This window comes from Glycine max, chromosome 6, assembly GCF_000004515.6.
Source record: "Glycine max cultivar Williams 82 chromosome 6, Glycine_max_v4.0, whole genome shotgun sequence".
In the NCBI taxonomy this organism is placed as follows: domain Eukaryota; kingdom Viridiplantae; phylum Streptophyta; class Magnoliopsida; order Fabales; family Fabaceae; genus Glycine; species Glycine max.
Window position 1 is genome coordinate 11,631,889 of NC_038242.2, and position 23,224 is coordinate 11,655,112.

The following is a 23,224-nucleotide window of genomic DNA, read 5'->3' on the forward strand; positions in this document are numbered from 1 at the left end:
GTGTAAAATACAGACCTCGGGATCAACCTTGAGAACCCACTCACCCTCGCTATGATTGTTGTTATTGATTTTGAAGAAGTAGCAAATCAATGGGGAGAAGAATGGTTGTGGTTTGGCAGAAGAAGGGGGAGAGATAGGAGAGAGGTGCAGTTACACATGAGCAATTTGTTAACATAATCAAGGGGAGTGTGTATTGTTACACATGAGCAATGCATCAGCAGTTGAAGGGAAGAATAAATGATAATTTTCTAATTAATGTAAGAATAAAACGTCAAATAATATGTATACCAAAATTAGATATTCCCTTTATATATATATATATATATATAGTTATAGATTATAGGTTATATAACTAATAATAGAATTAAAGATATTTTTCATGAATATAAGTTATATGATAATTTTATAAATATATAAAAAATAAAAATTAGTGATATTATAAATTTATGAATAAAATTTTACACATATATAAGTTAGGTGTCGATCAGTTTCTAAAATTAAATAAAAAATTGGATCATATCTAATAAAAAAATTTGATTTTTCAATTTTTTTATCCGTTTGATTTTGGTTTTTTAAACCTAATTTTTTGGGATGGGATCGGATTATGAACGCCCTTGAAATATGGCATTTACTTCCTAACACCTTTTGCATCACTTAACACTTTTATTACAATTCTCTTGAACTGCGTGCCCTCTGCTACCTTCACAGTACCGCCGCTACACGCCCGCACCTGTTTCCTGCTCCGACACTTGGGCGATTGTGATCACCGCCGGCAAACACCGCGGTCTCACTCCCAACACTGGTTCTTTTCTTAGGCGCTAAGGACTAAAAAACAAAAAAATCCAGCAGAATCAACCTTTTCTTTTCGTTGCCTCTGTTCCAAAGTATAGAGAAAGCTTCGAAACAAGCACACTCTCCAGGTAGGGTTACTCAGCGCAGAGCAATCTCCTCCGCCTCCAACATGCTCCACAACAAGTCCTTCGTCAAGAAAACAAAAGGTGGCAAAGTCATGAAGGTACACACTTCTTCTTCCTCTCCAACCCTAACCCTAACTAACTCAACCTCTTCTTTGTTTTCTTTTTTTGGGAGTAGCAAGTGCGGGAGCACTATCTGCGCGATGATATATACTGCGGCGCACCGTTTTGCACAGTTTGCGATTCTTCCGGTGCTCGCCTCAGTGCTTCTCCTTCCACCATTCTCGTCGTCGACACCAATGTCGTTCTCAACCAGGTCCGCTTCCTCCATCATTTTTCTCGCCTTAATTCAACTGAGACTTTTTTTTTTTTTTTTTTTTGTGAATTGGAATGTGTTGTTGCTGCAGATTGATTTGCTGGAGAATCCGGCGATCGACGATGTTGTGGTGTTGTCCATTGTGTTGGAAGAGGTTAAGAACAAGAACATGTCTGTTTACAACCGTATAAGAGCTATCTGTAGCAATTCCATGAGGAAGTTCTTTGTTTTTTCCAATGAATACCACAGGTGGTTTTTTTTGCCCCCCGCTTTTTTGTGACCTGCTACTAGTTTGTATTTTGTAGTTAGCGTGAGATTATGTTACAGAATTAACAAGGAGAGTATGGGAAAACTAAGGATGCAGCAGGATTGATCAGTTTCTTCATTTGTTGCATATCCAACAACTACCTATATTGATTTGATATTTTGTCTCTCTATTGGCAGGGATACATATATTAAGGAAATGAGTGGGGAAACAAAAAATGATAGGAATGATAGAGGTTTGCTTTTCAAATGAGCTTTGATTTTATTCTTTATTTTTATATGCTTTCTGGTTCACCAGGATGGTTTTTTTATATGAGTTGCCAATAGAGATAAAATTGTTTTGAGTTTTAACTTCAAATAGTGATAATGCAGCTATTCGAGTGGCTACTCAGTGGTATCAGAATCATCTTGGTGGTGCAGTAAAGGTTTTGCTGATAACTAATGATAAAGAGAACAAAAGAAAGGCTAGTGAAGAGGGCATTTTGGCTGAAACAGGTACTTATCCTCTTCACGGTAATTGAAATGTATGTTGAATAGCTAGACATCCGTTGTACTTCAGCTGTGTCTTTGAGGAATATAAAAACTAACAGTTTTGTTGAATGGAGTCATCCTAAAATCTTATTAACCAATTTGTCTTTTGTTTCAGTTGAGTCATATGTGAAGTCTTTAGTCCGACCTGATTTACTTGACCTGCTTGTGCGGCCTGCATCTGAAGATGTGGACATGGAAGAGGTTGAAGATCTTAGACCATCCAAGAGGAAAGTCATCTATTCTGAGGTATTAAGTTATCTAGTAATTTGTGTATACGCATTTAGTTAAAATGACAGGATGGAATATTTATGCTCTATTGATTTTCAGCATAAGCCGATGTCAGAAATTACTTCTGGTTTGCATCGTGGAATATATCATCAAGGGAAACTTCGTGTAAACCGTTATAATCCATTTGAAGCATATGTTGGGAGTGAGAGCATTGGTGATGAAATAGTTATTTATGGGCGCTCAATCATGAATCGAGCATTTGATGGGGATATTGTGGCAGCTGAACTTCTGCCTCAGGACCAGTGGCAAGGAGTCTCGTCTCTATCTATAGCCCATGAAGGTATGTTAATTGTTAGATTATTTGTACCCTGCCATAAGGCAGATTTGCGACTTGTAAGAATTTATTCTTTGCAAAGTTATCTTATTACTTAATTTCAGTTTGAACATGGTATTGTTTATTATGGGAGAGAAGAAATACAAGGGAAAGAGGGGATGAGTTGTCTTAGGACCGAAAGTACAACAAGTCAACAACATTAATACAAAGAGCTTTTCATTAATGCTGCATGTTCATATATTTAAGTTATTGAGAGATGCATATTAAAGTTGCCTTAATATGAGCTGGATAAGTGTGAAAATATGCTGCTTTGTTTTCTTCTCTTCTATACCGTATTTGACCTGTGCATGGTACTTCTTGAGGCTGAAATAGCTTTGGTCTTTGTGTATGCACATGCCTGTAAACTTGTTTTTCTATTTGAATTCTCCTTCAAGTAATATTATTTGCTTGCAGAAGACGAGGATGAGAATGAAGATGTTCATCTAGCTCCAAATAGTGCTGATGATGCACCTAGAGCTGTTTCTCAGCAGGGTTCTTCTGAACAACTAAATGCTGTACCCAGTCGTCCTTGTGGTCGTATTGTTGGCATTATAAAGAGAAACTGGCATTCGTAAGTATCTTTTTAATTACCTGGAGCATGTTGGAAATATGTAAATAGGTGTCTAAGTTCATTGTATAGGCTAATGAAATCATGTATTTATTTTATTAGGTTTACAATGATATGTTCATTTACGATCGTTAGTCATAGTTGAGCTCTGCTGTATAGTTTAGACTTTAGATGCATGGAATTTATCCAACCTTTCTTGTTTTCCTCTTCCCTTAGGCCTTAACAAAGCATTTCTGTTTTACTTACGGACTGATATTCATTTGATTGGAAACTGAATTCACTATTTTTTTTCAGTAGAGCAAACTAATATCTCTTTTATCTCCATTAATTACGGTGATGTTCTGCTATTGTCATTGTTTTATATCAGTTTTTGTGTGAATTAGTAAGAAGTGGTAGAGAAATGTAGAGATAGATCTGAACTTTTCAAAAAATATAAAAGGTGAAGTGTACTGAAGCAGTAATGTAATTTTGGATTTTTGGGTGTACCTGTTGGCCGTTTTTTTTCTTTCAAAATGCTAATTGCACCATGTGTGAATGAGGTGCATTCATTTTACTTGAAAATGAACCTATGTTGCTTCCTACATCATTTTAGCACCAACCTATTTGGATTAAAAATGTTAAAATGCCCATAAAGGCCAGCATTTTGCAGCAATTTTTTTCTGAACATTCCTTATTTTTTAATAAAGTTTTTTGCCATGAGGATGCATGTGGAAGGACTGGTGCAAGAAAGAATCCCACAAATATAAAATCAGAAAAATTACTCATTTGGTCTTTATAGTTGTACAGACTTTACCTTTTAGTCCCTACACTTAAAAATCATCATTTTTAGTTCCTTTACAAGCACTTTCAGGTCCTAGCCGTTACAAAATGACAAGGACTAAAAGGTAAAGTATGTAACGGTGGGGATCAAAAGGGATTTGAAAGTGCTTGTACAGGGACTAAAGGGGATTATTTTTAAGTATAGGGACTAAACTAAAATTTGTGCAACAATAGGGACCATATGAGTAATTTTTCCTATAAAAACAGAAATAGGATAAAAGGAAAGTGTTCTCATTCTTTTGAGGGATTTTGGCATTTAAATGCTTTAACTGGATGATGAGATCTATTTTATCCATTCTGAACAGCCAAAACTTTGTATAGGCTCAATCTTGAACTAAAAATTCCTTTGAAGATAGAAATTCTTAGAATGTGGGTTTGGGTCTAACTCAATCCCAAAAGCTAGCTCATGGGGTGAGGGTTGCCCCTCCCCCACTTATATATATTCTATCTTTGCCTTATCTTTAGCCAATGGGGAACTTGGATTTTTCCCAATAGACTCCCTCACGCCGAGAGCACTTTTGGGCTTGGACCTCAATCCTCAACTTTGGTAAGTTCTGGTGATAAGGGAAAGTGCCTTCGCTAAGTTTTTTCATAGCAGAATATGAATTACATCGCCCTTTTAGAATGTAGCATTGTTCAAAATCCTTAATCATCTCGAGTTTTGTTCTATCAACTAATCCTCTAAGTTAATAAAAAGGCAAGTTGAATTGGAACATCTAGGTCTGCTGACTTTTTGTTAGAGGTTGGGTGCTCTACACATGCATACAATTTATGCTTGTTTAGCCGAGAAATTCATTTTTTTCTTTCTAATTTTATAGTCTTTGTCAATGACCAACTATCCCGAAAGCTTACCCACTTTGGCAAAGGCCTCGTGAATGCTTTTTATATCTAATAGGCCTTCTCAAACAATTGTTCTTCTTTGGGCCTTGAAGTGTGAACAAGGCACAACCCTGCCTTCCTTGTATTGAAATTTAACTTATATCTAGATTCTAGAAAAGTAGGAGCTGTAAAGGTATAACTCTTGACCACTTAGTCATAGAGGCTATGATATGAAGTCAATTAATAGAGTAACCTACAGTTCTGCTTGTACAGTTATAACTCTGTTAGCTGCTGAGTATTTGATAAAACTGAGTGATAAAGTGTTTGAGAAGATGAGAAAGTTGAGAGAAAAGACTGATATTATTACTAGACTGAAAAGTTAATCTGAGTTGGTTACAATGAGAGGTATATATAGACCTCTGAACCTTTACACTAGCAGTAACAAAATCTAACTAACTAACAACAAAGGCTCACTGGTCTAGCAATCTACCAGCAGCTTTTTGCAATTAGGATAGATGGGCTGTTTTGACTATTGTAACTATGCACCTAGCTTAGACCCTAATTGTGGACAAAGTATCATATCTGTCTATTTTTTGTACTTTTAGTACCTCTGGTACTTTCCCCATATATATATAAATATTACTTTTGCTGATAAAAAAAAAACAACAAAGGCTCACTGAATTGACTAACAGTCTAACCGAATTAACTAACAAATTAACTGAACTAACTAACAGACTAACTGAACTAACTAATCAGTTATCAGACTTCTAATGCTAGAGAAGTGCTGTTAGGGAAGGCTAACAACCCTTACAAGTACACAAAATTACAAAACTGTTTATACAGTTATACAACACATGCTCTAATATTCTAATATCCCCCCTTAAACTCAAGGGGGAGAGTTTTCAGAAGAAATACTCTTCACATTGACTTTGTCTCTGAGTATCTCAAATCTTGTTGAAGAAAGAGGCTTGGTCAGCACATCAGCCCACTGATCTAAGGCTGGAATATGTACAATTGAAAGCTGTTTGGCCAGAACTTTTTCTCTAACGAAGAAGACATCAACTTCCATGTGCTTTGTATGACTGTGGAACATAGGGTTGTGAGCAATGGACACGACACTTTGGTTGTCACAGAAAAGAACAGGAGTAGTGAATGGTACTTGTTATTCTGTTAAAAGAACATGAATCCATGTTAACTCAGTGGAAGTTTGAGTTAAACTGCGATATTCAGCTTCACTGCTGGATCTGGTTGTGACTTTTTGTTTGCGGGACCACCAAGATATTAGGTTTGAACCAAGAAATATTGCAGCCCCAGAGGTGGAACGCCTGACATCCACATCTGATGCCCAATCAGCATCACAGAATGCATGGATAACCAAGGGCCTTGTAGCTAGAGCAGGCTGAAGAAGTAATCCTTGAGATAAAGTGCCCTTGAGATACCTTAGTATTCTTTTCACTACTTCCCAATGAGAGTCTAGAGGTGCAGCCATAAATTGACAAACCTTATTGACAGCAAAGCTGATTTCAGGCCTAGTGAGAGTAGCATATTTTAAGGCACCAACCACTGATCTGTATAAAGTTGGGTCATGAAAAATATCAGCACCATGTCGAGATAGTTTGCAATTAGATACCATTGGAGAAAAAATATAATGAGCTTCAGCCATGTGAGTTTTGTGAAGTAAGTCTTGAATGTATTTACTCTGAGTCATCAATGTAGAGTTATTAGGGAGATATTTGATCTCTAGACCCAAGAAATAATCCAAATGACCAAGTTGTTTGAGAGAGAATGCAGTGTGAAGTTTGGTTGTGAGCTGTTGAATTAGAGAGGTAGAACTACCTGTGATGATTATATCATCCACATAGACCAAAAGATAAACAGTATGAACCTGCTGCCTGTAGATGAAAAGAGAAGTGTCACATTTGCTCCCTTCAAATCCAAACTGAAGTAGAGTAGATTTTAGCCTATCAAACCACTGCCTAAGTTTTACTTTTCAACAAAGCATCATATTCTTGTTGCATGGCAGCAAGCCAATTTGCATTTTCCAGGGCCTGCTTCACAATTTTAGGTTCAGAATGAGTAAGAAATAATGTAGGATGTAGTCTAGGATTGTGAATTCCAGATTTGGATCTTGTTTGCATGTGATGTGTGTTAGCTGGTATAGAGCTTGGTGCTGAAGGAGACTCAAAGGAGGATGTATTAATGGTTGTGGACTCTAAAGTTTGAGGATGAACAAATGTGGATTTAGATGGGGTGAGTGAATGATATTCAGGAAGAGGAATTATAGGTGAATGAATTGGATTAGTGGAAAAACCAGGAGGAACAAGAGGTGCAGAAGTAAAATGAGAGGGAGATGGTTGAGACAATCGAGGTGTAGTGACTACTGAAGGTGGAGATAGATTAGGATTAAGAGTGAAATAAGAGTCAAGATTTTTGACCAAGTTAGAAGAGGAGGAAAAAAGATTAGAATAAGGGAATCTCAATTCATTAAACAACACATCTTTGGAGATGTATATTCTTCTAGAAGGAGACAAACATTTGTAACCTTTATGAGATGAAGAATACCCTAAAAATAAACATTCTTGAGATCTAAAATCAAGTTTATGTGCATGATAAGGTCTTAACAAGGGAAAACAAGCACAACCAAATGTTTTAAGGAATTGAAAATCAGGATCCTTGTTAAAGAGAGAGACAAAGAGTATGTCAAAATTTAGGGAAGCAGTAGGAAGTCTGTTGATTAGATAGACAACAGTGGTAAAAACATAATCCCAAAACTGCAGGGGTAATGATGCATGATGTAATAATGTAAGGCCCAAATCAACTCTGTGCCTATGTTTCCTTTCAACTACACCATTTTGATGATGAGTGTAAGGACAAATAAGTCTATGAGAGATGCCATAAGAATTTAGAAGAGTAGTAAAAGGTCTATATTCACCACCCCAATCAGATTGAACACTTTTGATTTTAGTATTAAGTTGTAGTTCAACCATTGACTTAAAAGCTTGAAAAACAGAGTGTCACCCTTAGATTTGATGGGAAATATCCAAGTGTACCTAGAAAAGGCATCAATGAAGGACACATAGTATTTATAACCAGCATATGAAGTTAAATGTGAGGGTCCCCACAAGTCTGTTAAGATAAGTTCCAAAGGAGAATAAACAGAAACAGAAGTGGGAGATGGTAATCTGTGAGACTTTCCCATACAACATGAAGAACAAAAATCTGAGAAGTTTTTATTTGATAGAGAAATATTACAATGTTTGAAAACTAGCTGCATTACATGTCTATTAGGATGACCTAATCTAGTATGCCAAAGACTAGCAGTATTAGCAGAAGGAACAACAGAATTAGGGATCACACTAGAGTTTTTATTAATAGTGGTATCTGTACTAAGCAGACCGTTATCTGAAATTGAAGTTGAAGTGGACAAAAGCAGAGGAGAATTGTCTTGAAGCTTGAGGTTATGGAAGGAGTAAAGACCATCAACACCAACAACTCCTTGAAGAATGACTTTATTGGTCTCTTTAGATTTCACAAGACACAAGTGAGGATGAAATTCAAAGTAAACAAAATTATCTTTAGCAAACTGACTCACACTTAACAAATTTTTTGATATTGAAGGAACATGTAACAGTTTGTGAAGTTTAAAGGTTATGTGAGAATCATTAGGGGACACAAAAGAAGAAAAACCAACACCAGAAATATTCAAACCTTCCCCATTCCTTATGAAGTTTTGGTCAGGTCCATCAAAATGAGTGAATTGCTTGATGTTCTGTGATTCTCCAGTTACATGAAAGCTGGCTCTTGAATTTGGAATCCAGGTTGAGTTTGCAGCACCATTCCCATGAGAGGAAGAATTAGTAAGCATAGCACTGGGTTGATTGGGAGCTGATACAGTAGGCTTAGAATTAGGATTGACCTATGTATTGGAAGATCTGATAGAACCAGAAGAGTAAGGAATTGCTTGGAGTATGGCAAGATCAAAGAAATTGAGTGATTCATGAGGTTGGAAGCTCATGTCAGACCGAAAATGACTCACATTGACAGTGTGACTGTAATTGAGACAGATTTGACATTGAAAGTTGGCAAATTTGCCATTACCCCGTCCTTTACCGGAACCACCACCATTGCGTTTGGCACCACAATTAGAAGGACCACTACGACCTACAACCACTGCCACGGCCAAAAGATCCTCTAGAACCACCAAAATCACCAGATTTATAGGAATTCAAGTGTGAAAAACCTTGAGTGTAGTTCAGAGATGGAGAGCTTAACATTTGAGCTTCTTTATTGTAACGAACCAGATGTGTTTCATGGCCATAAAGCAAGGCCTCAATTTCAGCTATTGATGGAGTGCATTTCTTGCTTTCAATTACAGAGATTACTGGTGCATAATCCGATGGGAGCCTTTCAAGCAATGCATCATCATATTCCTTGTGTTGCACCGTAACTCCAACTCCAGCAAGTTCATCAACATAAATTTTGGTTTTCCGTAAATATTCATCGGCAGATTTGCCTTCAAGTGAAACTGCTCGCATCATGATTCTCAATTGTCTAGCACGAGATTTGGTGTGCAAGCTGAAATACTCATGGATCTTGTCCTAAACCTGATATGAATGATTCAAGCCCAACACGGGCGACAAGACTGATTTCGAGAGTGTGGACTGTAGCCAAACAGGAAGTGTTTGGTCTTGAACTTCCTATGGTTCATACTCATTTTTCATGCAATCTGCAATACGATCATCCTCCGTGAGATAGCCAGGCAGAACAACAGGATTGATGACAAAACGTTGCAATTTATGCGCCTTGATCACTGGTTCGACATGCTGTCGTCAGTGAAGGTAGTTTGAATCATCGAGCTTCTCGGCAATAGTGTTTGGGAACAACTGAGATACAGGATTCGAAGGTACGGAAGCCATGGATACACAGATCTTGAATGATAACTACAAAGGATAGGCTCTCGATACCATATTTGATAAAACTGAGTGATAAAGTGTTTGAGAAGATGAGAAAATTGAGAGAAAAGACTTATATTATTACTAGACTGAAAAGTTAATCTAAGTTGGTTACAATGAGAGGTATATATAGACATTTGAACCTTTACACTAGCGGTAACAGAATCTAACTAACTAATAGCAAAGGCTCACTGAATTAACTAACAGACTAATTGAACTAACTAATCTGTTATTAGATATCTAATGCTAGAGAAGTGCTGTTAGCAAAGGCTAACAGCCCTTACAAGTACACAAAATTACAAAACTGTTTATACAGTTATACCACACATGCTCTAATATTCTAATACTGAATTAGCAGTTAGTTAGTTGCTTCTATGAGAAGGTTTGATGTACTATATATAACTCTTTTTGTAACAACACAATTAAATCAATAACATTTTCTTTCCCTAAATTCTCTCTCACTCTCTCTGTACTCTGAACTCTATTATTTATGATTAAATCTACCAAAGTTTTAAGGGTGCAATTGTTTTCACATTGAGGACTTCTGCAAAATGAACAAATTCTAATGGCTACCTATGCTTTCATAGTTCATACTTTAGCTAGCTTTAGGTACAACATATAAGGTTAAAAGTTAAAGTAAAATAAAAAATAAAAATTGACATTTCTTTGAGCATAAAGATGCATGTAGATTCTTTCTGTAAGATAGATTTTCTATTTGTTCTAGAAACGTTAAACCTTGTTAACTGATCAGAATTTTTGTTTCTTAAGGTTTTGTTAAACTTATCAGTACTTTTTGTTTGTTGAAATGTTAACCAATAAGTATGGGTCTGTGTATTTCATTTTCTAAGTGTATATGTTCTGTTGTTTCATTATTGGTATATTTAAATTGTCTTTTCAGGTATTGTGGATCTTTGGAGCCAATGCCTATGCCTGCAGGGAATGGTGGTATTGCCCATGCCTTGTTTGTCTCCAAAGATCGCAGAACTCCCAAGATTCGAATCCAAACCCGTCAACTTGAGAACCTTTTGGATAAGCGGATTATTGTGGCAGTTGATTCTTGGGATCGTCAGTCTCGATATCCATCAGGCCATTATGTGCGAACTATAGGGAAGATAGATGATAGAGATACTGAAACTGAGGTATGGAATATTGGATTTTGTATGCTATTTCTCTTTGTATTGATATTGGGAAAAACAATGGATGAGTATGTGGCAACTTCTGCTTGATTGCTATAAAGTTTTTGATGAAGCTGATGCTTATAATGTTGTGTAGGAAGTGATTTCTTTTCCCTTCATCTCATCATCTTCTGATGATTAGAATGTGAGATTTTAAAGTAAAGTTGTGAAACGAAATTAATCATCAGTCTCTGGAGCAAATCATTAGGAACCTGGATACGTGCTTATGCTCCCTTCAACTTACTCAGCTTGTTCCATCTTGTTGATGATTTCATTAACTAGAAAGGAAACCGAATTGCATTTCCCCTTCAATACATGCAAGGAAGCACAAAATTGAAAATACCTTCCATAAAAGCAAGGAACATTTAAAATGTTTGCCACACTGTTGTAGGATGGTACTTATTGGATACTGTTGACTTCAGAGTGCAGACATCATTAGATATTACTATCCTGCTCTGTCTTCCATAATGTTTATTTATTTTGATTTGATTTTCAATATGGTTTGGTAAATAATAAGAATTTGATAAATGCTGGCTTTCAGTGTGTCTGTAATGACTAATACAAAATGAGGAAACCCCTACACTTTCCCCACTTATGGAATGAACCATTTATCATTTTTGTATTTGCGATATATTATGATGGTTTGATATGTTTTCTTGGTGTTTCATGACATATTATTATTTTGAATCTTGCTGTACCTGAAATCTAATGTTTTAGCAAATGTCGTACCTGTGTCTTGCCAGTTGCCAAAATTGTATTTGATACCTATACTGCTGTACTTCTATGATTCATGCATAATTGAATACTCACTGTTGCACATTTTCATATATCTGAATTCTGAATCTGATAATGTAACTTATATTTTTTAACCAACTAAACCATATTAATTATATGGCATCTCTTATCCTTTTTGTTACAAAATAGGTGGTTTTGATAGAAAATGATATAAATACACGGCCATTCTCTTCACAAGTGCTGGCATGCTTGCCACCATTGCCATGGGTAGTCTCTTCTGAAGATTTGTCTAATCCAATCCGGAAGGATTTGTGTCATCTGTGTGTCTTCAGTGTGGACCCTCCAGGTATGGGTCTTATTTAGTTTCCATCTCTATTACTCAGCAATGGGTGAAATATTAATACAACATCTATTATTGAAAATTTAATATTTAATTATTTTATATTTCGAAGATTGCTGAGAACCAAGATCCAAGTGGTTTGGAAGAGTCCGTTGATGGATAGTTATTTATTGGGAGTATGTGATATATAATAACTTGTATTAGTAATTCTGTGTTAGTTTTGTATTAGAAACTGCACGATAGCAGTTATTCATAGAAAATAACTGATGGCAGTTATGTATTAAGATTATATATAATAGTAGGATGCGTAATTAAGATTATATATAATAGTAGGGTGTGTAATTTTGCAAGTGTGTTGTTATTTGCAGTTTGTAGGCCGAGAATACTCTCTGTAGGAAACTTTGGTCTCTAGGACATCAAGTTTATTGCTGTATTATGTATGGTTTCTGTGTTCAGGATTGCATTTTATCGGTTTATCAATTGCTGTTCTCTATCAAAGATCTATACTAAGAAAATTGATAATGAAAAGTGCATGGATTAGTTATTCATATTGTTTATTCCAAATCCCAATCATTAAATGATATGACAATGTAATAGTTTTTATGAATAGAAAATTAATGACAAATTTACTTCGCAATTTCAACATGCCTGAGATGATGCAATGTTTAAATACAATTGAAACTTGGGGCAACCTGACCCTGTCCCCCCAAACTTTCTTCTACTAAAAACAAGAATATATGAAAGATTATGAAATGTTAACCCAGCAAGTGGAATATTGATAATAAAACAATATTACATACAAAGTATATAGAAGGATGTCTAGGAAATTTAAATGAAATAAATGATTATGACTATGTTATGGGAAGCAAGAGTTTGGAATGATTTTGCTCTAGTTTTTATTTTATGAGATAACAAAACCATATAATCGTGTTGTAAATGATGCCTTTTTTCTGCTGCTGAGTATTGTTTTCTTCTTGAATGAGTCAACTTTTCTTTTTTTAATCAAAATGGAAGTGCTTATGTCTACTGCTTTTGTGTTTCTATTTTTTCTTTTTCCTTATTCCTGACGTGTAACATTTGCATTTTCAAAGAATCTTATTTTTATTTTTACCAATTTCTGTCATTAGTAGTTTCGCTTAACTTGATAAAGAACCATTTGAAGTAGCTGCTTTACTTTGATTTAGAAGAAAACATGGTAATGGTATATAAGGCTGTTGTTGTATTTCTGCTGCTTGTTACATGCAGGCTGCAAGGATATTGATGATGCACTCCACTGTCACTCTCTTCCAAATGGAAACTTTGAAGTTGGAGTTCGTATCCTTTGTTTGAGGCTATATGTATTCAAAATTCAAATTAGCATTTGCGGGTTACTACAACTGGATGGATGTTATGGTTTCATCATTTATTTGCATGCCATGGGAATTTTAGTTTGGCATATAGATGCCCTTGCTGACAATTTTAATTTGCATGTATGCTTTGCTATTTTGCTATTTTTCTTCTAGCGTGCTTGAATTTTATACTAACATATGCAGTATAATATGGGATTTGGCTCCTCAAAAGTGAGGGAGGGTAAAGTAAAATTCCAATACATTCATGATTTGTTATGCACATGCATGTAATATCAACTGTTGATTTTCCCATGAACGACTGAGATTATTTACTTTACCCTCTAGAGTGAATTGCTCACTTTAGAGGAGCGGGGTCCTATAACATGAGGGGGTGTTTGTTTCACGTCATTTTCTATTATACCCGAGAATATGAGGGTGGGAATGAATATTCCCATGTTTGTTAGAATGTTATGATAATATATTCCCGGGCATATTTTTATTCCCAGAAAAGTTGTGCTTTCACATTGTAAGCAGTTTCTATTCCCATGAGGAGAGGGTGGGTATGTGATATTCCCATGGGAATGAAAGTTATTGCCTACAATTACTACCTATTTCCATTACATTCTTCTACCTTTTTCTTTCACTTTTTTTTTTTAATTAAAGAAAATTTAACTTCTTTTCTTTCTAAAATTACTAATACTAACCAGAATTGATTCTTGGGAATAGTATTCCTAGGTATAGTATTCCTGGGAATGTGATTCTTGGGAATGCAATTGCAAAATTATACCGAGAGACAAACACCTCCTGATACTGCTTTGTTCGCTCTAATTTTACACAATCTGAAGGTTGTTTTTGTAAGGGTTTGTTTTCTGATTTCCATGCCTCAACTGAAGTTATCAGATGATGCCAGCTAAGAGCTTGCATGTCTGAACAATTCATTAATGTCCATCCTCTATGGTGCTACTTTATCCTCTTGTCCTCTTCAACAGCCAAGCTTCATTTGTTTTTCTACCCTCTTCCCCTAGCTTATGCTATCTAATCCCTCTATAGGTTCATCTTTAATGAATTTCTGTCAGATATTGCTGATGTGACAAATTTTGTTCATCCTGGCACTCCCCTTGATGATGAGGCTGCACAAAGGGGTACATCTGTCTACCTTGTTGAGCGGCGGATAGACATGCTTCCCAAACCTCTTACAGAGGGTAATATCGTTTGACCATCTTTTAACTGGTTTGAAAAAAAATAGATTGCTGTGGTTGTAGCATTTTCTTTTGCCTTCATTGATAAACCTTTTATCTGGCAGACATATGTTCTCTTCGTTCTGATGTGGAAAGGCTTGCATTCTCTGTCATATGGGTAAGTGCAATCATATATTTTTACCATGATTAAATTTATTGTGATCTACTACTACTATATGTTCTCTTTGTTCTGATGTGGAAAGGCTTGCATTCTCTGTCATATGGGTATGTGCAATCATATATTTTTACCATGCTGCTACTACTACTACTACTATACTATATCACATTAACACAGCCATAATTCACAATCTCCATTTTCTTTTCTTTTGTTATGGCTTTTTTTTAAAAAAAAAAATCAATTGGGACAATACAAGATAAAAGCAGTTATAATTGCAGCATTTTCAGATGCTATTCAAATAGCTTCTCAAAATAATCAGAAATCTGATTTTCTTTATTCTGGTTTTTTTCCCTAAGGCTTAAACAAACACTAAAAAAAAATTTCGAAAGTGATTTTTTATCTTTAAAATGAGTGATTTTTTAATTTTTTTTTTAAAAGATTAAACAATTGGGCTCACAATCAACAAGGTTATGAAGCAGTAAGCAATAGCACAAGGAGTAGCAAGCACTTTATATTTAAGTACCCTCCATTTTCTTCACAGGATTGAACTTAAACTATTTATGTGTTCAGGAAATGACACCTGAAGCCGACATTATTTCTACCAGATACACAAAAAGTGTCATAAAATCTTCTGCAGCATTGTCTTATGTTGAAGCACAAGCAAGGATGGATGATAGGTATGCTTTTATTTCTCCTAACATCCTTTGTAAAATAAAAAATTATACGGATTGATGTGTCTTTAATTAGCACTCTTAGTTATAACCTAGACTGGAAAAAAAATAATGTATTTTTATTTTCTGGGTTTCTGTTATTCCAGTGTATATGCCTGCTATAATTGCTTATGAAATAGCTGTAGTGCTGTACTGAATCTAGTGAATCTTGCAAAATAAACAAAATCATGAGTTAATGGGGCTTTTTTGACTGTATTCTGACAGTTTTCAATCAAAAGCCCATACTGAATGATTGGGCTCATGCTCACGCCGTTCAAACTGATTGTTAGTTGATCAATACTTCAATTTTTATGTGCTTAGATGACCATGTTAGTGTGAATTGCTGATTTTTTTATTTTTTGTAGCTTGTTACTGTCTTGCAATGTTATTTTCATGAAGGTATTTATTTACTTTATTTTATCTCTCTTTGTACAGTCGTTTGATGGATCCAATTACTGCTGATTTGAGGAATATGAATAGTTTAGCTAAGGTATGGACTTTGTGAATGCCGGCTTAGTTTTGATCACGTAACTATCAGTATGGTTGTATTTGCTTGCTAATTGCTATATAATGAAATTGAAAAGCATAGCTTTGTTTATGATCTATCAGAAAATGAGATTAAGGCGTATTGAGAGAGGAGCTTTGACTCTTGCATCTGCTGAAGTCAAATTTCAGATTGACACAGAGACTCATGACCCCCTTGATATTGGTATAATCTTCTTACTTAATAACATTTCCGTACTACTATTTCTTTAGGTTGTGGAGGGTGAGAAGTTGTGTATTCTTAATTTCTTATTGAATATGAAGTTCTGCTGGTGTCATTAAATTATTCATTATAGGAGGAATGAGTGAATCTGTCATCTATTGGTTCTTGTCACACTTTCCTGATGTGAGACCAAATATGTCCTTTATGATTCTTACATTCTGCATATCATTTAGACAAACCGATTGTGAAGTATCTCCTAGCTAGTGGCATCATTTAAGCCTTGAAAGCTGTCCATGTATATGCTTCTCTTGGATATTAACAATGAAGTCCTGAGCAAAATTAGCTGCTTTTTTGGGATGCTGGAAGTTTAGAAATTTTACATAATTTGGTTTCTGTTTGATGTTTGTACACATTTAGTGGATTAGATAGTATTAATATAGGAAGCTCTGTTATTATATGTAAGCACGAGCCATCAAATGAAGAGATTATGTGGTTAATTGATTTTAAAAGGTTTGCTAATAAAAATATTTAGGGCTTGTTTGGCATGTGTATAAGATATGATACTATAAAGTAAAGTATAAGATAAAATATAATACAATACATATGTTAGTTGTTGGTGTGAACATTTTATTGCATGAACTTATCCATCAAACCTTTCATATATGTCAAAATGATTGATAATTTAATTCAAGCCATAGGAAGTAGGATTAGGCCTGGTCGGGTTTTGATGTACAAGCTTTTGCTAAAAAAAATTCAACTATTTTACCGTAAAGGATTCATCTATTCTAAATAGAAATTTATTTCAAATCTTTTAATACCAATTAATTTAAGCATTTGCATTTCAAGGGAATTTTTGTCCATTAAGTGAAATCTAATGGCCCCTCTTTCTAAATAAATTTTGGGTAGTTCTTAACAATTTGAAGTTTTTATGTTCCATAGGATTAAATATTTCTTATTAGCAGACCTTGAATTAATTACCCCTAATTATGAACTTGTGTTGCTGATTATCTGCTGAAGGATGGTTGATAATTCAATATATGTTCTGTTTGCTTCATCATGCAAGACTTGCACTTCAAAGCTTTTGTTCTAGGTGCTTGTTTTGGGAGAATGGTTTATGAACCGAGTTTGTATATTGGTGAGACCTCATGAATATAGGTTTTGGAATTTTTGATGTTTCAAGTAACTTTTATGGTTTGACAATGTAATTGTAATCCATAGAATGTTAGGGTGACATGTTAAATAGTATTTTGGGGTATGTTGTTAGCATTATTGATCTATATTTTGTGTATAACAATTCAAAGTCTCATTTCATTATTGAAATATATTTCTCTTATTTCATATTTGCATCTAATCTGCAAAATTTTAATAGTAATCTATTTGCTTTGTCTTTAGTATGTTTAGTTATACCTATAGTTAAATTGGATATTTTGTAGGAGAGTGATTGAGTTGATGGTTTTCTTTTAGCTATCCCTTCATGGAAGGAGAGGGAGAAAAAACAGTTTTTTCCCGCCCTTTCTGGTTTTTAAAATTATTTCTAGTATTTGATTTTATTTGCAGGAATGTACCAGATCCGGGAGGCCAATCAAATGGTGGAGGAGTTTATGCTTGCTGCTAATGTTTCCGTTGCACAACAAATTCTTAATAGTTTTCCATTGGTCTCATTATTAAGGTTGTTTTTTAATCTGACTTTTAACTTCAGTTTTGATATGGCGTTTTTCTTGGGAAGGCTTCCTTTTTATCTCTACTAATTGGTTTACAGTATATCTAAACTCTTGCCTCTATCCTATTATTTTGCATGCCTTCCCTTACGGGCTAGTTCAATTTTTTATTTTTTTTTTTAAATGAAAGGACAGAGGCATATTGTGACTGTAAACCGTGTGTCGGAGTACACAACGGATGTGTGTTTATATAGGATATTAATGTTACATAAATAGAGGATATTCTACTTCCTATAAATCAAAGATAATGTCCCTATAAACTACAATAATTAATAGAATCAGAATATTAATTCTGATTTCAGCAATTTTATAAGAATTTTGGTAGATGTAGTGGGTGAAAGCAGAATGAATCTTATAAAGAATAACTGATGTAGCACACTCTCACCTAGTGGTGTCAAATAGCGGCTATCGTGGCACTATCACGCTATGGTGTAGCGGGTTTTAGGGAAAACGCAATTGCGATGGCGTCGCGTTGCGGACTCCACGAAAATCACAATCGTGGGCGCCTTACGCGTCGCGGAATCTCATTGCGTTGTCGGTTTCTGACAAGGTTGAATCTGGGGAGAAATTTCGCCGCGGCTGTTGCATCGCCGGCTTCCGACAAGGTTGAATCTGGACTCTGGAGAGAAATTGCACCGCGGCTGTTGCGTTTAGGGTTCATTGATTCATCCTTCTGAAAGAAAGGAAACCGGGTCAGGAGCGGACTGTGGATTCGGGTTGCATCTTTAGAGTTGTTTTGGGCTTGTGGACTGTTGCGTTTTATGTTTTTACTCTATTCTTTTTACCTTTTACTTATGGACTTGGGTTTTCTTCTAATAGGCCCAACAGTAGCACTTTTCTCTATTCTTTTTACTTCATGCAACTTTTCAGTTTTTCCGACCATTCTAGAACCTCTTAGCATTTCCACTTCTACTTCATGCAACTTTTCAGTTTTAAGGATCATTCTATAGTCACCATGTAAACCCTTTCCTCCTCTGATTCTTAGTTACAATGTTAAACCCTTCAACCCTTCCCTCCTCTGATTCTTAGTCACCACTCACCACGTAAACCCTTCCCTACCAAAACTTTCCAACCTTCTTCGTCCAATGCCTTTGTTTTTTAACAGGTAGCGCCTTTTTTTTTCATTCTTTTTGTTTAATAGTCCCCCTTCTTCGTCCATGTTTTCTTGATGCTTTTAGCTTTTTTTTATTATATGCCTTATTGGGACTTGTTTAGCTATTTAGCTTTTAGGTTATTTTGATCGTGTGCCTCACTAGGACTTGTTTAGCTAATTAGCCTTTAGCTTTTTTTGATTATATTGGGGAAGGGGCAGAAAAGATTGAACATATTTTGTCGTGAACAATTTAACTTTTGAGATAATATTATGTTAATGTTTGTTCAGCTTATTTTTATTTGCATATAGCATGCTTTTTTCTACAATATTTAATTGTTATATATATATATATATATATATATATATATATATATATATATATATATATATTCTATTTCAACTGCTATGCTGCTTCCGCTATTTGGCCATGACGCTATCCGCTATATTCTATAGTGGATTTTCAGCTTTTTGCGATTTTCCCCGAACCGCTATTCGACACTGCTCCCACCTAAGAGAGCCAAGAATACACCAGAAATGACCTTTATTGGCTAGATGTTCAGTCTTGGGTGTGTGTTAAGATGTCCTATATTGACTAGAAATATGACCAAAATACTCCTCCTAAGACACCCACAAATGTTTAGTCCCGCAAATTTCATGCTCTAATTGTTCAGTCTTGGGAGGGAGGGCTACGTGTTAGAATGCCCTACATTGGCAAAATACTCCTCCTAAGACTTGGGCAATACTCCCTCTTCGAGCTTTTGGGGTTTGAGTTAGGCTCATGCATTTCTAATACGAAGCATGCAGGACCATTCATTAAAAGTGTTGAATGTTTCTACATGATTGAAACTGTTAAAGCATCTACACGTAACACGCAGCAAGACTGTGTAATTGCTATTCTGGTAATTGTTTGTTGGTTCCTGTGTAGGCGTCATCCAACACCAACTAGAGAGATGCTTGAACCCTTGTTACAGACTGCTGCTGCAGTTGGCTTGCACTTGGATGTCTCATCATCAAAAGCGTTGGCTGATTCTCTTGACCATGCTGTGGTAAATTTTATCTTGCATTTATTATTATTATTATTTTCATCATTATTGTTTGTTAGTTGTTTTCCATCAACCATAATTATATATATGTTTTATGGATGATTATTAGCTATAATGATGCGATGATTTTGGCTGTGGCTCTTTACTAGCTTGCTAGCTTAAGCATATTTTTTTAAGGTCTTATTTGGTTTCATGTTTCTCTTTTACAAAATACTTTTTTCAGGGTGATGATCCTTACTTCAATAAGTTAATCCGTATACTGGCAACTAGGTGCATGACTCAGGTAAATTGATTTTGAATGAGAACCCAGATTTAGAATTTACAAAAATAAAATTGAGATTTTGTTTTATTTTTAGGCAGTTTATTTCTGCAGTGGTGATCTTAGCCCTCCAGAATATCATCATTATGGGCTTGCAGCTCCTTTGTATACCCATTTCACATCACCTATAAGAAGATATGCAGGTAGGTATCCTATAATTATAATAATATGTTTACTTGGTCAATTGTGCACAATAATGTGAGATGAAACTTTTTTTCCCTGCAGATGTCATTGTGCACAGGCTACTTGCTGCTTCTTTAGGAATATCCAAGTTACCGTCTGTATTTCAAGACAGACTCCAGCTCACTAGTATTGCAGACAGTATGAAATCTCTTTCATGATCTTAATAGGAATTTGATCGTATATGTTTTTGTCTTCAATTGTATCAATGCCTTGATGGAAGTTTTCTCTACACTAACCAAACCATATTCATTAGGAATCAAATAATAAATTTTTCTTCATGGGTTTTATTCTTTTGGTGTGGTATATATGTTAATAATGCTTTTTACCCATATATGTTAGGAATCAAATAATAATTTTTTTCTTCATGGGTCTTATTCTTTTAGTGTGGGATATATGTTAATAATGCTTTTTACCCATATTTGGTTCAGATTTAAATTATCGGCACAGGAATGCCCAGTATGCTGGGCGGGCATCTGTAGAGCTACATACTCTAATTTATTTCAGGAAGAGGTACTCGACAAACTTCTGCTTCCTGTTACAGTTATTTTTATCTACACTTTGCAGCCTATTCTAACGTATGTTGATCCTTGTTCACACAGGCCTACAGACACCGAGGCTAGAATAGTGAAAATAAGATCTAATGGATTTTTTGTGTTTGTTCCCAAGTAAAGCATCTTATTCTTACCTCGTCTCTTTCCCTTTTATTTTGCTTTGCTATAGAACAGAAGGAAACATGAATATGGATAACAAAAAATAAGAGAAAATAATGTTTTGATTTAATGTTAAACACTGAAGCAGCTATTTCTGTATACTTTCAGTGAGTTTGTCACTTATAGTCTGTGTGACCCTTTTTCCCCTTACAGATATGGCATAGAAGGACCTGTATATTTGACAAAAGCAGAAAAGGGAAGTGGAGAATGGTATGTAGATGATCAACAGCAGAAGATTAAAAAGATGGACGGTAGCCTTTCATACAGTGTTTTGCAGACAGTCCAAATTCACATGGAGGTTGTGGAGCCTCAGCCAAACCGACCAAAACTTCAGCTTACCCTCATCTAGAGGTACATGAGCATTAAACAACAGGCATGCCTCAAATATAACTCCTATTCAGATTGCCATTTGCATCTCTGCTCTTTTCAATTAAGGTTTCTGGTATTGGAATTGACCAGCATGAAAAAATTGTCGAAGGAACCAAACATTGATGGAGATGTTGGCTGGAGAATTTTTTTGTAGATGGAACAAAAGATTTACGGTTGATGAGGTAACTTTTAGTTAGTCCTTTTACAACTATTTACTTTTAAATTGTGAAGTGGGACGTGGAATTTTTATACATGTGATGCTGTAAGCAAGTGTGAACAGCTCAGGTAAAAAAAAAATAAAATTACGTTAGCTTAAATGTGCCAATATTGTATTTTTTGAAAGAATATCAGAACTGTTATGTTAAGAAATATGGAATCATTCAAGAGGCTCCACCTAAGTTTAGTTTCTTAAAGAGAATTGCCCAGTTTATTTTTTCTCACCAGCGATAGGTTACCGAGTTTGGGTGTTATATTATCAATTTATCATCAATAATTGAATCTCATGTTTGTCAGTGGCACACCGCTCTTAGGTGTGCACGAATGATATACATAAGAGAATTATATGCAGGGATACTGTTGGCGAAGCGTTTGAGCGAGCAGCTTCGGCAAATTAGTGTATACTGTATTTTATTTTATATACAAGGTTGAGCATTTTTCTTTTTGCCAAAACTGTAGCAATGTTGATTGCCCTGATTAGATTGAATCAATGTTTTAGAAATTGGAATCGAAATAAGCTGCAATTCTTGAAATATATGTAGAAATTATAGTGTGCTTGAAATAGGAATAACCAGCGCTATAGAAAACGGCCGTACTTGTAATATTAGAAAATGTGAACTCACGTCACACAGACCCGAGTCAAATTTCTAAATGACTGGCTGTCAAATTTTGGTGAGTACACTTTTTGCGACAAACTAATGGAAGGCAAAGCCTCTCAGGCTTCGAGGATGAAACTCATAAATACAATTAAAAATAGATAAACGTAGTATTTTGATGGGTTGATTGCAACTTGAAAATTCGTATGTAATAACATGCCACCTTCGTTAGATCCGCTTGGGTTTACCTATGATTTTAAACAAAGTGTTCATGTCCTTTAAATACTTATTCCATCAATCTAAAATGTATATCCAAGGCTAATCCAATTTCATTTGCTTCTGATCATTGTATAAGGATTGAAAGAGGACACATTATGTTCTACGCAACCAAAGTAAATTCCCGCTTAATGGTATAAAAGATATTATCATATCAATCTAAAATGCCTATTTAGAACCTTCACTTCAAATTGCTCTAGTATAATGTTTAGGTGATGGATTGCACTTGTGGAATTCATTCTCTTGAGTTCAGTTGCTCAGAACATGATAACGAAATAATAAAAGTAATCGGGGTGAGGACGAATAAACATATGTACTACAGATTAATTTTGTAGAGAAGCTTGAACCACGAAAAGCATGCAAGCTGTTGAAGATATGCAATTTAATTTTTTGTTTTATTAATGAATCATAGATGTTCATCAGTTGATAATAATTTAAAAATTGCATTGCCATTGCTTTATACCTATTAATTACTTTTAATATTTTTTTCTGCTTAAAATTTTCTTTTACCATTTTTCTTAGCCAGGCAGAAAGTTATATTCAAACTATTAAATTCATGTATACATT

The 23,224-nt window shown here is 35.1% G+C and overlaps 1 protein-coding gene across 8 annotated transcripts; it reads left to right on the top strand.

Annotated features, from left to right (window-relative positions):
• The first annotated feature begins 627 nt into the window (after positions 1–627).
• Positions 628–22,299, top strand: LOC100782456 (exosome complex exonuclease RRP44 homolog A). 8 transcript variants are annotated; one of them, XR_001388637.3, is made up of 26 exons: positions 630–1,015; positions 1,093–1,230; positions 1,322–1,479; positions 1,675–1,730; positions 1,867–1,989; positions 2,141–2,271; positions 2,353–2,593; positions 3,041–3,197; positions 10,683–10,923; positions 11,884–12,040; positions 13,280–13,348; positions 14,439–14,564; positions 14,666–14,718; positions 15,289–15,395; positions 15,864–15,918; positions 16,038–16,137; positions 17,692–17,803; positions 19,871–19,991; positions 20,212–20,271; positions 20,345–20,450; positions 20,533–20,628; positions 20,919–21,000; positions 21,090–21,155; positions 21,354–21,551; positions 21,679–21,751; positions 22,138–22,299. XR_001388637.3 is itself a non-coding variant. In XM_006581655.4 (25 exons), exons 1-24 carry the CDS (start codon positions 962–964, stop codon positions 21,547–21,549), a joined length of 2,805 nt encoding a protein of 934 aa, XP_006581718.1. In that variant the 5' UTR covers positions 630–961; the 3' UTR covers positions 21,550–21,551; positions 21,679–21,982. The 8 variants fall into 8 exon arrangements, 4 of the variants coding, with proteins under 4 accessions (XP_006581718.1, XP_006581717.1, XP_003526807.1 ...); XR_001388635.3 differs by having other exon boundaries at positions 631–1,015; positions 21,354–21,573; positions 21,660–21,751; XR_001388636.3 differs by having other exon boundaries at positions 631–1,015; positions 21,660–21,751.
• The last annotated feature ends 925 nt before the right edge of the window (positions 22,300–23,224 follow it).

Coding starts and splice junctions, on each gene's coding strand:
- LOC100782456 (XM_006581655.4), top strand. CDS start 962: ATGCTCCACAACAAGTCCTTCGTCAAGAAAACAAAAGGTGGCAAAGTC. Junction 15,396..15,863: donor CAAGCAAGGATGGATGATAG/GTATGCTTTTAT, acceptor CTCTTTGTACAG/TCGTTTGATGGATCCAATTA. Junction 20,272..20,344: donor CAACTAGGTGCATGACTCAG/GTAAATTGATTT, acceptor TTTTATTTTTAG/GCAGTTTATTTCTGCAGTGG.